General features: G+C 35.6%; 1 protein-coding gene across 4 annotated transcripts; it reads right to left on the reverse strand.

Moving 5' to 3' along the window:
- Positions 1–1,719: 1,719 nt before the first annotated feature.
- Positions 1,720–13,934, reverse strand: rnf41l (ring finger protein 41, like). 4 transcript variants are annotated; one of them, XM_087287118.1, is made up of 9 exons: positions 13,795–13,934; positions 12,806–12,917; positions 11,590–11,682; positions 8,800–9,006; positions 8,569–8,708; positions 6,277–6,303; positions 5,131–5,293; positions 4,937–5,057; positions 1,720–3,278 (listed from the first exon to the last, which is right to left on the reverse strand). In XM_087287118.1, exons 4-9 carry the CDS (start codon positions 9,003–9,005, stop codon positions 3,030–3,032), a joined length of 906 nt encoding a protein of 301 aa, XP_087143244.1. In that variant the 5' UTR covers position 9,006; positions 11,590–11,682; positions 12,806–12,917; positions 13,795–13,934; the 3' UTR covers positions 1,720–3,029. The 4 variants fall into 4 exon arrangements, with proteins under 4 accessions (XP_087143244.1, XP_087143245.1, XP_087143246.1 ...); XM_087287119.1 differs by lacking the exon at positions 12,806–12,917 and having other exon boundaries at positions 13,799–13,934; XM_087287120.1 differs by lacking the exon at positions 6,277–6,303.
- Positions 13,935–14,028: the final 94 nt, after the last annotated feature.

The following is a 14,028-nucleotide window of genomic DNA, read 5'->3' on the forward strand; positions in this document are numbered from 1 at the left end:
AACGTGCAGTGACTGAGCCATCTACAATAATCAAATCTGTTTTGCGCTGACTGGTGATGCCTGCCGAGACTGTTGCACCATCTTCACCAAAGCAAACCCTGTTGACCTCATTGTATCGCTCACCTCGCTTTCTCCAGCATCGCTGATAACCATCATTTCTGTACAAGGTGACCCGACACTCATCAGTAAAAAGGACGGTACATTGTCCAGATCAAATTTTCTTGTGCCCACTGCAAACATTCACAGCGGTGTCAATGGAGGCATCTGCAACGATCATCTGGCATTCAAGTCAAAGCAGTGGAGTCAGTTGTGAATGGTTTGTCTGGAAACCCTAGTACCCTTCACATTCACAGCCTGCAGCTGTGTGCCAGTTGCCTAACAATGTCTGAGTGCATAGGTCCTGTCACTCGTGGGGCTCCACTCCTGGGTCTGTCATGAACTCTGCCAGTGTTGTGGAAAAAAGATTCTGGTCTGCAAAATATTCTAAGTCAAAGTTTGCAAAAAATAGCAAAGTCTGAGATCTCCGAAGTCTGTAGGCAAAGCAGTTTATTGTTACAGCATCAGTAACAACAGAGACAGGTCGTTCGAGTGTCTCATGAGTATAGGCTAGCACACAGTTTAAATACACTTTTTTTTTTGTCTTATCACTCCACCCAAATTCACACATTAACACACCTCCATTAGCTTCCCCACTAATAGGATTTTAAATCTCCCAGATGCTTCCTACCCACGGCCAGTTGAGTAATTTCTTTACCACCAATAGAATCCCAGTTTTTTTTAGGAATCCTCCCTGTGACCCTTTAAGGTCTTTCCTTCCTACTTTAAATGTGGCAAAACAATGCTCTGCAATATATCTTGTTCACTGTACCTTGAGCTGTCAACCATAAGCTTCAGCTGAAGTTCACGGGCATTTTTAGGGTCATCGTATTTTGGGAGTCATTGCAACTGAGCGGGGGCGCATGTCTGAGTGTGCAATTGTGTATGATCATGAGTTGTACATGAAGATAGATACATAATGATACTGAAGATAGATACATAATAATAATTCTTAAATCACTCAAATAAGCATATAAATGGGAGTAATACGTTCATCAGAAATTCATCAAGGCACAATGAATTCCCCATCGCCAGTAGTTCTGTGCCTTGTTCAAGTCTGCTGATGACACTTTGTGACACACCAAGGTCATAAGACACATCTAACGGCCTCCTGACGACCCAAAGGCATGCCATGGCCAGGTGGTGTTTGGATGATGAACTTGTAATGACTTACTGACAACACCGGATTTTACACCCACAGAATGTTCAAACTGATGCCACATTAAAAAAGGGTTGTCTTTTGGTGTTGGCCCCAATATAAGGCACACCTGTACACAATGAGATTATTACATGGATAACACAAAACGAGGTGTGCCTATGACCCAATAAGTCGCTGGTTCGAGCCTCGGCTCAGTTGTGTGTGGAGTTTGCATGTTCTCCCTGCATTCGCGTGGGTTTCCTCCGGGTGCTCCGGTTTCCCCCACAGTCCAAAGACATGCGGTACAGGAGAATTGGGTAAGCTAAGTTGTCTATAGTGTATGGATGTTTCCCAGTGATGGGTTGCAGCTGGGTAAAACATATGCTGGATAAGTTGGCGGTTCTTTCCGCTGTGGCGACCCCAGATTAATGAAGGCACCAAGCTGAAAATGAATGAATGAATAATATAATAATCCACAATGCAACTTGTTGAAACAGATTGTTTTAATATCAAGAAAAGTAGCAGAATGTATCGGTTATTCTTTCAAATGGGAAAACAAATTCTAAACTTTTATTCTTTACGTCACAATTTGGTTTAATTTTAGCCCATAGCTTTATAGCACTTAATCGATTAATCCGGCTTTTCATTCAGATGATGAGTTCCCGTTTGCGGTTTTCTGTTACCATCAATGTGAATCATCAAGTCCAAAGTACACTTCATTCTTTTCTGTGTGTGTGTTAGTGAATGTGCACTGCTGGATACACGGCAGTTACACTCATATTTCATAAGAGGGTGGGATCCATTCCAAAAAACATTACACTTTCTTCCACTATAAAAAAGTGAAGCCAAAACGTCTCAAAGATGGCTTCTACCATTTTGCTCTGATGATGCCCTTTGGAGCCAGAGCCTACAAAATTGGTGATCATGAAGTTCTGTGTTATCAGGGTACTTTCCAAACTCGTATAATTCCCTAAAACGGCTTTAGTAATCACTAGCTACTGATCCCCTGATAATGCCACTCCCTGTATTTATGAAGCCAACACAATAACTAAAAGCAAACATATTAGAAAAGCAAACACCTAGACATACGCTAACATAATAAAGCCAAATGACAGAAGCCATCTTTGTAAACAATGTCTTTGATTAACAATTATTTTGTTTAGTTCATATCATAATTGTTTACATAGACCGGGTGTGTTTATATATATATATATATATATATAGTGTGTGTGTGTGTGTGTGTGTGTGCGTGTGCGTGTGCGTGTGTGTGTGTGTGTGTGTGTGTGTGTGTGTGTGGCCAACCACCAGCGGCAATCAAAACATTTTGTTTCAGTTTTTAGAACATTCGACATCCATGCCTGAAAAAAATCATCCTTGACAGATTTTCTTCAAAAGTGATATAAATAATAGGTTTCAAATAGAATTGTGGCTATAAAATGTTTAAACAAAGAATTGTGGCCATCTTTTCATCCCCAAATACAGTCATTGTGAGTGTGAGCATCTATTGATTTCTCGTCTATTGTGACTTGTATCTTTGTTATTATTTAATCTAACTGTGGAACAGAAGCCCAGTTCAGGGTTGCCATCTTGTGGACAAAACAATTAATGCAAAACAATTAAAACCAAATCTGTAAAGTGTGAACTGCAGGTGCATTGCACAGTACATGTGGTAACAAAAAGAACTAGACTATACATGCACTGCGCAAAGGCTGAAATTCATGTCACATAAACAAACACACACACACACACAAAGTGTGCTTTGGGCTTTACTGTTCTACTATGAAAAGCCGTGTCCTCAGATGACAGTGACCTCTCTGTTCTTCCTTTTGATGCAGTCCAGAGCCATACTGCGTGGGCTTGGCTTTCTCTGCATTTCAGCAGGGGGTGGGGCTGCTTCAGAGGGCGTGGCTGGTCTGAGCCCCTCCTTTTTTAAAAGTTCAAGAAGCTCCGCCTTCTCCAGCTCTGCCCTCTCCAGCTCTTGTCTACGCGCTCTCTCTGCTCCCAGCAGAACACGCACATCTGACATGACCCGGGACAGCTGAGCCTTTACACAAACACACACTTGTCAGTAATTTACTACTATACTATAGACTACTATAGAGGTCAAAGGTTACTTGTTTTAGAATATCCTCTTTTGTGTAAAATAAATAAAAAAGAAAGAAATTCACAAAGGTAAGTAAGTAAATTGTGAGTAAATTTTTATTTTTGGCTGAACTATGCCTAAGATTAGGGCCAGGGTTGAGCTGGTCGCTATAGATGATGTCAGCCTGCTTGTTAAGTGCACAGCATGATTGGCTGATAGGGGAAGGTTCTGAGATTTACTTATAGAAATATTGTAGAGCACAATATCATTCTGCCATATTTAAATTCTACTTGTAAAATATTAGCATATATATATATATATATATATATATATATATATATATATATATATATATATATATATATATATATATGGATGGATGGATGGATGGATGGATGGATGGATGGATGGATGGATGGATGGATGGATGGATGGATGGATGGATGGATGGATGGATGGATGGATGGATGGATGGATGGATGGATGGATGGATGGATAGATAGATAGATAGATAGATGGATAGATGGATAGATAGATGGATAGATAGATAGATTTTTATAAGAGTTCAGATGCAAAAGCCTATAGATGCCGTCTAGAACTTACTTATACAATGAGCATTTTTCTCTGAATCTTATGTTTATGTTCAGCTATTTTATGTTAAAATCTTTGAAAATAAACTATTATTTGCTATAAAAGTGAAATCAGATCAACATCAGATTGCAACTATGCAGTTTATTTATAAGGATAGTGCCTATTTTAAAATATTTATAATTTCGGAGCATCGGATTCAGTGCGTCAGCCACCATCAGGCAACAGAGATGAGAAGTCCTTAAGCAAGAAAAACAGCATTTTCTCAGTGTACGTTTCAAACAACAGCTGAACAAATTATTATAAATCAGGTAAGTGACATTCTGAGATCTCTTTCTGTTGTATTATGTAGTGCTTTATTTATACCACAGAAACTGGTAGTGTTTGCTTTGCTCTGGCTTTTTCGAGGTCAATTATTGCAATTTCCCGATTGCAACAGAGAAATACTGAAAAATGTCTCTAGACTGATGGCATTTCATGCTGTTCAACCTCATAATCTCCAAATGTCAGCAAAATCACCTGTTTTGTCATCACTTTAGACATTATACTAGAGAATCATTCACATACTAGCTCTAAAGTGATGTTTGAACTACCAACAGTGTCAGCTGCAGATGTGAATGAATGGCGGGAGAAAATAATTCCTTGTACAGGGTTAAATAACAGGGTAAAATAATCATGGCTAAAGGTCTTTGCACACTGATAAACGTTCACATTTTATATTTTTTTGGTCCGTCACTTTCTGTCTTTATATTATAATTAATCTTCATAAGAATTTGCCGCAACTACTATTTCAGAATAGTTTGTGATTTGGTCTTAATGACATGTCTTCATCACTACCCCTTACATTTCACTGATTTAAGAGCTAGCTTTGGTGCTAAAAGCCTTTGTAAAATACTCTTAGAGCAAATATTCTTAATAGTCCTAAATAAAGATTTATTTGCAAGATAAATAGGATTAATCTGCAAGTGATAAGCTACTTTTAGCCTTAAGATGTTTTTTGAACACAGGCCCTGATGTTGAGAGTAACGTACCTTAAGTTCGTCCACTTCACTCCTTAGCAAACTCTCCTTCTGCACCATGTGTCTTCTTTGGGAGTCCAAGCGTGATTCCATTTCATGCCTCACTTCTTCGACTTTGCAGTCTAATTCTGCCCTATAAGAAACACATTTGATTTATGCGCCAGTATTTGCATAGTCAGCTCATATGATTTGAGCAGAGTGTGTACCTGAGCATGTCCAACTCAGCTCGCAACTCCGATACGCAGTTGTGTTGAGCTTCATCCGCGTTGAGGATTGTGTATCCACAGCCGCTCGCACAAACTCTACTGCTGTACTCACACACACACAGGTGAGCTTCCAGAGAGCGACGAGAGACCTGAACTGGGCAGCCTGAGCGCAGACACAGAGGACATGATTGAGATTATTATTCTTTTTTTTTTAAAAAGCATGAAATAACAATTTGTGCGCTCTCATAAAAAAACATCCAAAAGCTGTTGTTGGGGTGGAGCCGTTTCAAACTGTTCAGATGTTTCATTTTGGTACAAATATAAACTCTTTAAGATGCTAAAATGCACAATTTATGGCTATGTAAATTATAAATGTGTCATTTAAAAAAAATAATAATTACTGCCCCAGTGACAGTTTTTGGATTTTATTATCTGAGAGTTTGGTAGACTTGAGCATCATCAAGATTGTGTTGAAAATTAAAAAAAAACAATAGGTCAAGTTCAGCTATTTAAGCCAACATATGAGGATGATGATGTGAATTTTTGTCAATAGCTCAATTACATCCAGCTATTTTTGCCTATTATTATTATTATTATTATTAAGCAGTAAACTTGAGAACTGATGTAAATGGATATTTGTGAAAAATGTACAATATTTAAAACGAAAAAATATGTATATGATCCTGGACTACAAAACTTGAACTAAAAAGACCAATAAATCTTATGTTGCAATGTTATTGGTAATAATCAAAAACACATGAATTAAATACACTAAACTCAAGATTATAATATTGTATTTTATGGCCAAAATTCTTAGAATATTTAGTAAAGATCGAATATTTAAGATTGAATATTTAGATTTTTTTTAACCCTGTTGGCCAAATATTGTTCTATCCTAACAAACCTCACACCAATTAAAAGGTTTTGTGGTCCATGGTCACATATAACATAATAGTGTAAGCCAGCGGTTTCCAGCAAGAGTTTAAGAATTTATTTCAAAGCCTTCAGCATTATCACAATGAACTGTATAATTATTGTAAAATTAATCCTTCTGTGACCGCTGCTGATTTTCAAGAAAAGTTCAGAAGGGGAAATAAACTCAAAGAAACAGACACACAGAGTTCACACAACACACAGAACACCTACCACAACGGTAACACAAGTACTCGTCACCTGCATATCAATATACATAAAAATATTTTCAGCATTATGACATGTTCCATCAGCTTTACTAAAACTCACGCATATGCATTATGTGAAACAAACTTCTTGAATAATCAGCTCAAGGGATTTAACCCTGAAGTAAAGGCTTGGCTTCATTGTCTGCAGGAGACCCCCCCTCATTAATAATTAAAGCCGGGATCTATCTCCGTCTTGTGGCCACCACATTCATTCATCTGCTATTTCAACTGCTCTTTGTATTGTTACTAATATGAATGAGAAGTGTATAAGCCACCTGTTCCCTGCTTAAAAACTATATATATTGTGTTCTTAATTAAAATCCGCAGCAACCTTGGTAAATATGAGCAAAGAAGGCAAAGAAAAGTGTCTTTTGTTGTGAAACCTTTGGATTTTTTACTTAATATACAGTTGAAGGTAAAATGATTCTTTTACAGAATGTTGTTTAACATTAGCTTGTGTTTAGTTTAGTGGGTTTAACATAAAACAATCAAGTTCTTCCCTGAAAAATTCGAAAATTGTGTTGTTTCAGCCCATTTTAAAGTAGTTGGAATAAACAGTAAACATTATTTTTTTGAGTGTAGTTATGCAAGATATCAGTAATCTGATTAAAGTACAATTTGAGTCTCTGTTAGAGATTTATAAATGAAAACTCTGTAGAGAGTAATATTATGCTGCCATATTCAAATAGACAAAATAAAAATGTTGCCATATTTAAATAAAGATTTTGAAATGCAGGCAAATATTGTGATAAGTGGAAATATTGATAATAAGTGAAATATTGCATTCTAAAAAGTATGTGCCTTTGTAATGTATTTTCCTATAATTTTTTTAATGATTTTAAATGATTTTTAAAATATAAAAAGTATAAATATATAGTTTTTTAAAAAAATTTAATATATTAAAATGGCCAAAATTGTATTTATACACTCAAAAAAGGATTTTGCCTTCATGTTTAAACTACTTGTTTAAAATCAGCTGAAAAAAAAAAGTTTTTTTTAACGACTTAATTGTTTTATGTTCAATCCAATTAAATTTATAAAAACTAGTAAGTTGATTGTGAACACAAATTGATTGAGTGGAACCTCAATCTTTAATACACTATTTAATACCTTGAATAGTGTATTAAAAGCTCACCATGGTCAAATGTTTTTAAAATGTTTATTTTTTACTGATTTAGGACTAAAACGCTTTCTAAAATACTCTTAGACCAAATGTTTATGAGTAAGTTTAGGACTGACACAATCATTGTTTTAAGATTTTCTCAAAAATTGGCAACTTAGAAGCTTCTTTTAGCCTTAATGTATTTTTTGTGTGTACACAAAACATATTAATAAAAAAACATTTTTTTGAAGGGCCAAAAAAAAGTTGCCATGGATAATTTTCTTATTTATTTAAAAATAAATAGAAAACATTACTTTAATCATATTAACTAAGACATTAAATATATATATATTTTTCATTTTTAATGAACCTATTATAATATAAACATAAGAATTCCATTATAATACAACAGAGTTTATTACCAAATACACTAGCCAAGCTGCCCCTGCCTTGATTTGCTTACTGAGGACTTCTAAATTGTGGTGTATGTTGAGCAACAGTATGTTCATTCAAAATAAATTTTTTTATTCATTTACGACATTTATTTAAAACATTTGCTTTTTTGTAGCTTAACAATAAAACAAACCAATGAAAGGTTACGTTAAAATAGAAATGACATTGTGTATTAAAGGCATTTACCCCAACCTTTCCCAAAATTCTCCCTCCCTTCTCAAATAAGATGGCGGGCCAAATCAAAGGTTACCATGGGCCAAATTTGGCCTGCGGGCCCTAGTTTGGGCATCTCTATGTTAGGCTAACAAATAATCTATGCAAGTCAATCCACTGAAGAAAAAAAGTTCATTTTAATAATCTTTAATCAAAATCTGCCCATTTGCTTCTGTGTTTAGAGTGACGGTCCTTCACTGTTGATGTCAGTTTGATGGCTTCAGCCACAATATTCTTAAACATGCCCCTCTTACAGTTAGTTTGCTATGAGAGAATGATGCACAAAAATGAAGCCCCGCCCCCTACTTAATAATCTGTTTTGGTTGGAAGTACATCATCATACATACATAAAAGTCTCAGCAATTTCCAGGTCACACAGACTTTTAAACAATAAAGACAAGCTTTCCTTTCTTATTTTAACCAAGGGTGCCAATATTAGTGTAGGGCACTTAAACAATACATATACATATAATGAATGTTCAAATATACCTGTATTTGTGCAGTTGAGCAAAGCGTAATCACACTGTTGCTCATGCCGATGAATAGACTCCAGAGCACAGATGACCTCACAGCCCTGAGGCCTGAACACACATCTGACCTGCAGCCTCGCTAAATCATTCCTCATGTATCTGGAACACACAACACACCACAGATGCTTGATTTAAAGCCAGCAGTTACCTGGATAGTGAAGCTGTCTCAGTTTATTGCGTTGAATCATACCTGAAGAGCGGGCGGAGGTGCGTGATGTCTAAAGGCAGACGGTCCTCTGGACAGCTGTTGTGGTGGATGAGCCATCCATGAATGCAGGTGCTGCAAAAGGCGTGCTCACACGGAGCCTGTAAAGGGTCTTCTAACACATCCCGGCACACACAGCACAGCAGACCCTCGTTCACATAGCCTACAAAACGCTCCAGATCGTAGCCCATCCTACAGAGGACACGCATATGCTGTAAGAAATGCTGGGTTCTCAGATTTTTGGAATAAATAGTTGACATATCATCAAAAATTACAGATACCCAACTCAGCTATGACCCTACAATCTGAATATTAGGGGGCACTGAACTACTAGACACATTTCATCATAAAAATACTTTACATTTCCAGCAAATGCATTTTAATTGACTGAATATCACCTCACTCTCCCAACTCTTCATAATAATGGATCAACAAACTAATTTCCCACTGCACTCCCGAGAAAATACTGTTCAGTGTCAGAGGATCACCAAGGACTTTGGAAAAAATTTGGTGACCATTTCTCAGTTGCATCCGATTATTTAAAAAAAAAAAAAAAAATATATATATATATATATATATATATATATATAATTATAATTATTATGCCACAGCAGAATGAACCGCCAACTTATCCAGCATGTTTTTTACGCACATGAACACTAGGAGAGCATGCAAACTTCACATAAAAAATCCACTGACCCAGCCAGGGCTCGAACCAGCGATCTTCTTATTTGAGGCGACAGTGCTACCCACTGTGCCACTGTGTCACCCTATTTATTTGTTTTTTTTATTTATTTATTAATAAATATCAGATATTGAGTTTTGTTTTCTTTGTTTGCTTTGGGTAAAGTAAAAAAATCTGTTAACGTATGTACAATATGGTTTGTTTTACATATATTTAAAAAAAATAAAAATAAAAAAGAAATGCTTGTTTCCACACAACTCCTTCATCTTGTCCCAACACAAACCGATTAAGTTAACTTAATTGTTTTCACAAAATTTCAAGAGTTCGCCCTTAGCTGATAATTAATATAAAGCGTATTTGGCATGCTGTACCGAGAGAGAGCCCTGAGCTTGTGAGATCCTCGAGCCCGGGGCTCTCCCCTGTTGCAGGGCGAGAGGGGAGTATGAGTTCATGTAGGTCTTGAGAACTCCTCTGCTTAGTGTATAGTGGATGTGGATTTTGAATGCTATAGTGTATGAATACTGGATTCAACGCTTGTCTATGGTGTCAATTTAGTTTTGTCAATTTACTTGTGTTACATGTTTTTGGACTGTGGGAGGAAACCGGAGAGCCCGGGGAAAACCCATGCAAACACAGGGAGAACAAGCAAACTCCACACAGAAATGACGACTTGGCCAGGTAAGATCTAAGCCAGTGACATTCTTGCTGTGAGACAATGATGCTAACCATTGGGCCTCCGTGCTGCCCTGATGAGGAAATGGGAGGAGTAGGGGTGGAAGGGGGGATTCTTCAAGATAAAGATGGTTAAGGTAAGATACTGTGGTTATTTATAGTGATTTAGGAATCGTCTGATTGGTGAATCATGCGTTAGCTAATGAGGACCAGCTGCTATCAAACATAAGCACGCGCTCCTCTCGAAATTAGTTTATAAGTAAACTTCACTAAGTGGATTAAACATACAACAACGAAGTTGTCTAAAAAACCTTAAAAAAGAATTGTTGATTCAGCTCATTTTTAAAAATGTAGTTTGAACAAGCAGCAGTTCATTCTTTGAGTACATTCAATGGGTTTCAATGTTTTGCACTATATAAACTGTGTATTCTGTTCAGAAAACATAACATGACCCCTAAAGATAACACACACTAAAATCATGCAGCATTTATACATCAAAAAGTATAATAATTAAATACTAAATTTAGCATAAAATATATATATATATATTTTATTTTATTTTTTTATTTTTTATTTTTATTTTGCAGATATTTAACAAATATCTGTATCAAATATCTAAATGTATAAGCGTCAAAATACCTAGATGCTAATAACACGCTGTCTGAAAAACTATGCTTTTCCCTCAAAAAAAAAACAACAACTAATGGCAAAAATACAAAGATTTCATACTTTCCACAATATTTTTCATTCATTCATATTCTTGTCGGCTTAGTCCCTTTATTAATCTGGGGTGGCCACAGCGGAATGAACCGCCAACTTATCCAGCAAGTTTTTACTCAGCGGATGCCCTTCCAGCAGCAACCCATCTCATCACACACACACACTCATACACTATGGACAATTTAGCCTACCCAATTCACCTGTACCACATGTCTTTGGACTGTGGGGGAAACCGGAGCACCCGGAGGAAACCCACGCGAATGCAGGGAGAACATGCAAACTCCACACACAACTGAGCCGAGGCTCGAACCAGCGACTTAGCAACCTTCTTTTTGTGAGGCGACAGCACTACCTACTGCGCCACTGCTTCGGCCGCACATTATTGTTTTTAGTACAAATAAATTTCTTATTTGAATATTTCAAAACACAAACTCAGGCAAAAAATTTCTTCACAGCAAAATGAATATATACATTTTGGTTAGATACGTTTAGTATAATTGATATGTAAGTGTTAAATGGGTTTACCAATGAGCAATAGTATTTCTTTTACATGAAGAAATCATATCAAATGTTCTATTTAAGGCTACTGCAGGCCAACAGACTTTTATTGTAAACTTAGCAAAGCAGCATAACTAAAAAAACATTCAAAAACATATTTTAATTGGTACAAATACATATATTAGTGAAATTGCGATTACCTGTGTGTGGTGTGTTCAGAGTTTCTTTCAGGTGTGGTTGCTGAAGGTGGTCTGGTTTGTTGCTGTAGAAACAGGCAGGTGGCAGCTGTTGGCCTGAAACATGAGTGGGAGGTCAGATCGCCAGCTTCATTTGTACTAAACATTATAAAAACACCCTTCAACGTGTGTGCAGTTGTGCAAAATGCTATTTTAATGCTCCTTTGCTATGAAACTCTCACCTGTCCTCAGACCACCTAATGAACAACAAATTTGCAAGAACTCCACACACACCTGGTGAAATCCCTCAGGGAAACCCTTAGGGAAACTCCTTTTACATGCTGAGATCAGGTGAGACTGAAGCACCTGGCAACCCTCATACAAATACAAGCCAAAGGCACAGCAAGACTGTATACACATTAAAAAAACACATTGAATATGTTTTTAACGATGACATTTTTAGTTTAGCAAATTATATATGTGCTTTAATTATTTTATATAATTGTATATTTATATATTTCAAAACTAATAAACTGTTAAATTTTATTTTAATAATATTACTAAATAACTAGACATATTTTTTAACTTTGCAGTTAAAATATAGGAAAAAATAAGTTTGATAAATTTCTAAAACTTTAGAACAGAAATAAACAAATAATATATTTTTACTGTTATCTTTTTTATTTATCTTATTATTTTATTAATAACATTTCATTTTTATTTTAAATTATTTTAATATAACTAAGGTCTTCAACTTATAATAAATATATATTTTTTGTTTCTTTGCAGCTTAATATGTCATTTCTTTGCAACAAACTTCATTTTTTATAAAAAACATTTTTAATAATTGTGTTAATCTACTACAACTTGACAAGAATATTTGTTACACTAAACATGATTTAGGAAATCAAATTAAAAATTATTTTTTAAAAATCCAATCAAAACAAATGTTTCTTATTTTCACACTGACAAAGTTAAAATAATGTAAGAATAGATAAAACAAACTGCAAACAGAAACAGGTTTGTATATAAATTTTACATTTTATTTTGTTAAGTATCTTAAACATACAGAATTGTAAGATTACTTGTTATGTTACACATTCAAATGTTTTCTCATTTGACAACTACAATTTAACATGAATAATTCTGTTACATTAAAAAGTAATTAAAGAATTTAAATTATAAATGAACAATGATTACAAATATACAACACATTTAATGTTGAAAATGGAGTGTTTACCAGTAAAACCCATATATCAGGAGCCTGTTGGTCCCTCCCTCACTGACATCCAGCAGACGGTCCTTAATAATAACCCCTCAGTAACAGGTGAACTGCGCAAGTGTTCCTGCACCTGCCTGGCCACGTGACAGAAAAACAACTGATCATCTTAGGTGTCCGTTTGTGGCTTGACCATTAAACACTTCTGTTTTTCTATGATATGCTGCTCTGGTTAAACCCTCACTGCTAACAGATCCGCATTTGAGGATATACAGCAGGATCTTTATGAAGGAGAGGATGTTTGTCAGTGTCTGGTCACTCTCACTGCCTGAATGATCTCTGTTCTTCATGGCTGCGGTTGGATTAGACAGGATTATGCTTTCCCACACTCTGATTGGATTATTTTCTACACGCCAACATTACAGCTTCACTTTCAGACATGCAGCACTGTATAAAATATTGACACAACACATGCAAACATGCATCTGTGTGCATCCCAAACACAGTTACTGAGTAAAACACTTATTAAGAATTCAATAAAATCACACTCAAGCACCATGTATGTGTTATTAAACGTTTCTAAAGATTAAAGGGTAATGTTATTCAAGATTTCTCCAGTACTGTGCCAGTAATTCATGATTATATATATTTATTAGTTAAATTACAACCAAAAATAAACATTGATACATTGATCATAATTTATTTCATTCAGTGCCTTTCCAGTACTCTTTTTTACATATACAGATTTTTCTTTACTGTGTAATATGTACAAAAATTCACCATTTGTTTACTTTCTAGTAAAATATGTTTGTTAATAAGCAATATTTTTTGCAATAATTCGAATATAAGGTATACTAACAATGTATTAATGAAAGACTGCAATGATGAATATAAAAAAACACACACAAACCAGTAATTGTTTTGATGTTAAAGCTAATAACACACAAAACTTGTTTGTTATAATGTTAATAACCAAACAAGTCTGGTTAATAATGTGTAGTAGCTTCTACTTGCCTGTTTGATCAGTGATGGTTGGCAGAAATCAAACTTTTCAGACGTCTCTTCTATTTTGCTTCATTTACCTTTGCTGGATTAGATATATATTATTTGCAGGCTACATTTCCTGTCAGGTTTCTTTAACAGTACTCTCTCTGTACTGTTGATTTTTGCTCTTCATAAGCTCCTCAACTCCACCTACTTTACGTGACGTCGAGTTTTGTCCAATCACAGCAAAGGTACGTCAC

The sequence above is a fragment of the Danio rerio genome, chromosome 16 (genome assembly GCF_052040795.2).
Source record: "Danio rerio strain M-AB ecotype USA chromosome 16, GRCz13ab, whole genome shotgun sequence".
Classification (NCBI taxonomy): domain Eukaryota; kingdom Metazoa; phylum Chordata; class Actinopteri; order Cypriniformes; family Danionidae; genus Danio; species Danio rerio.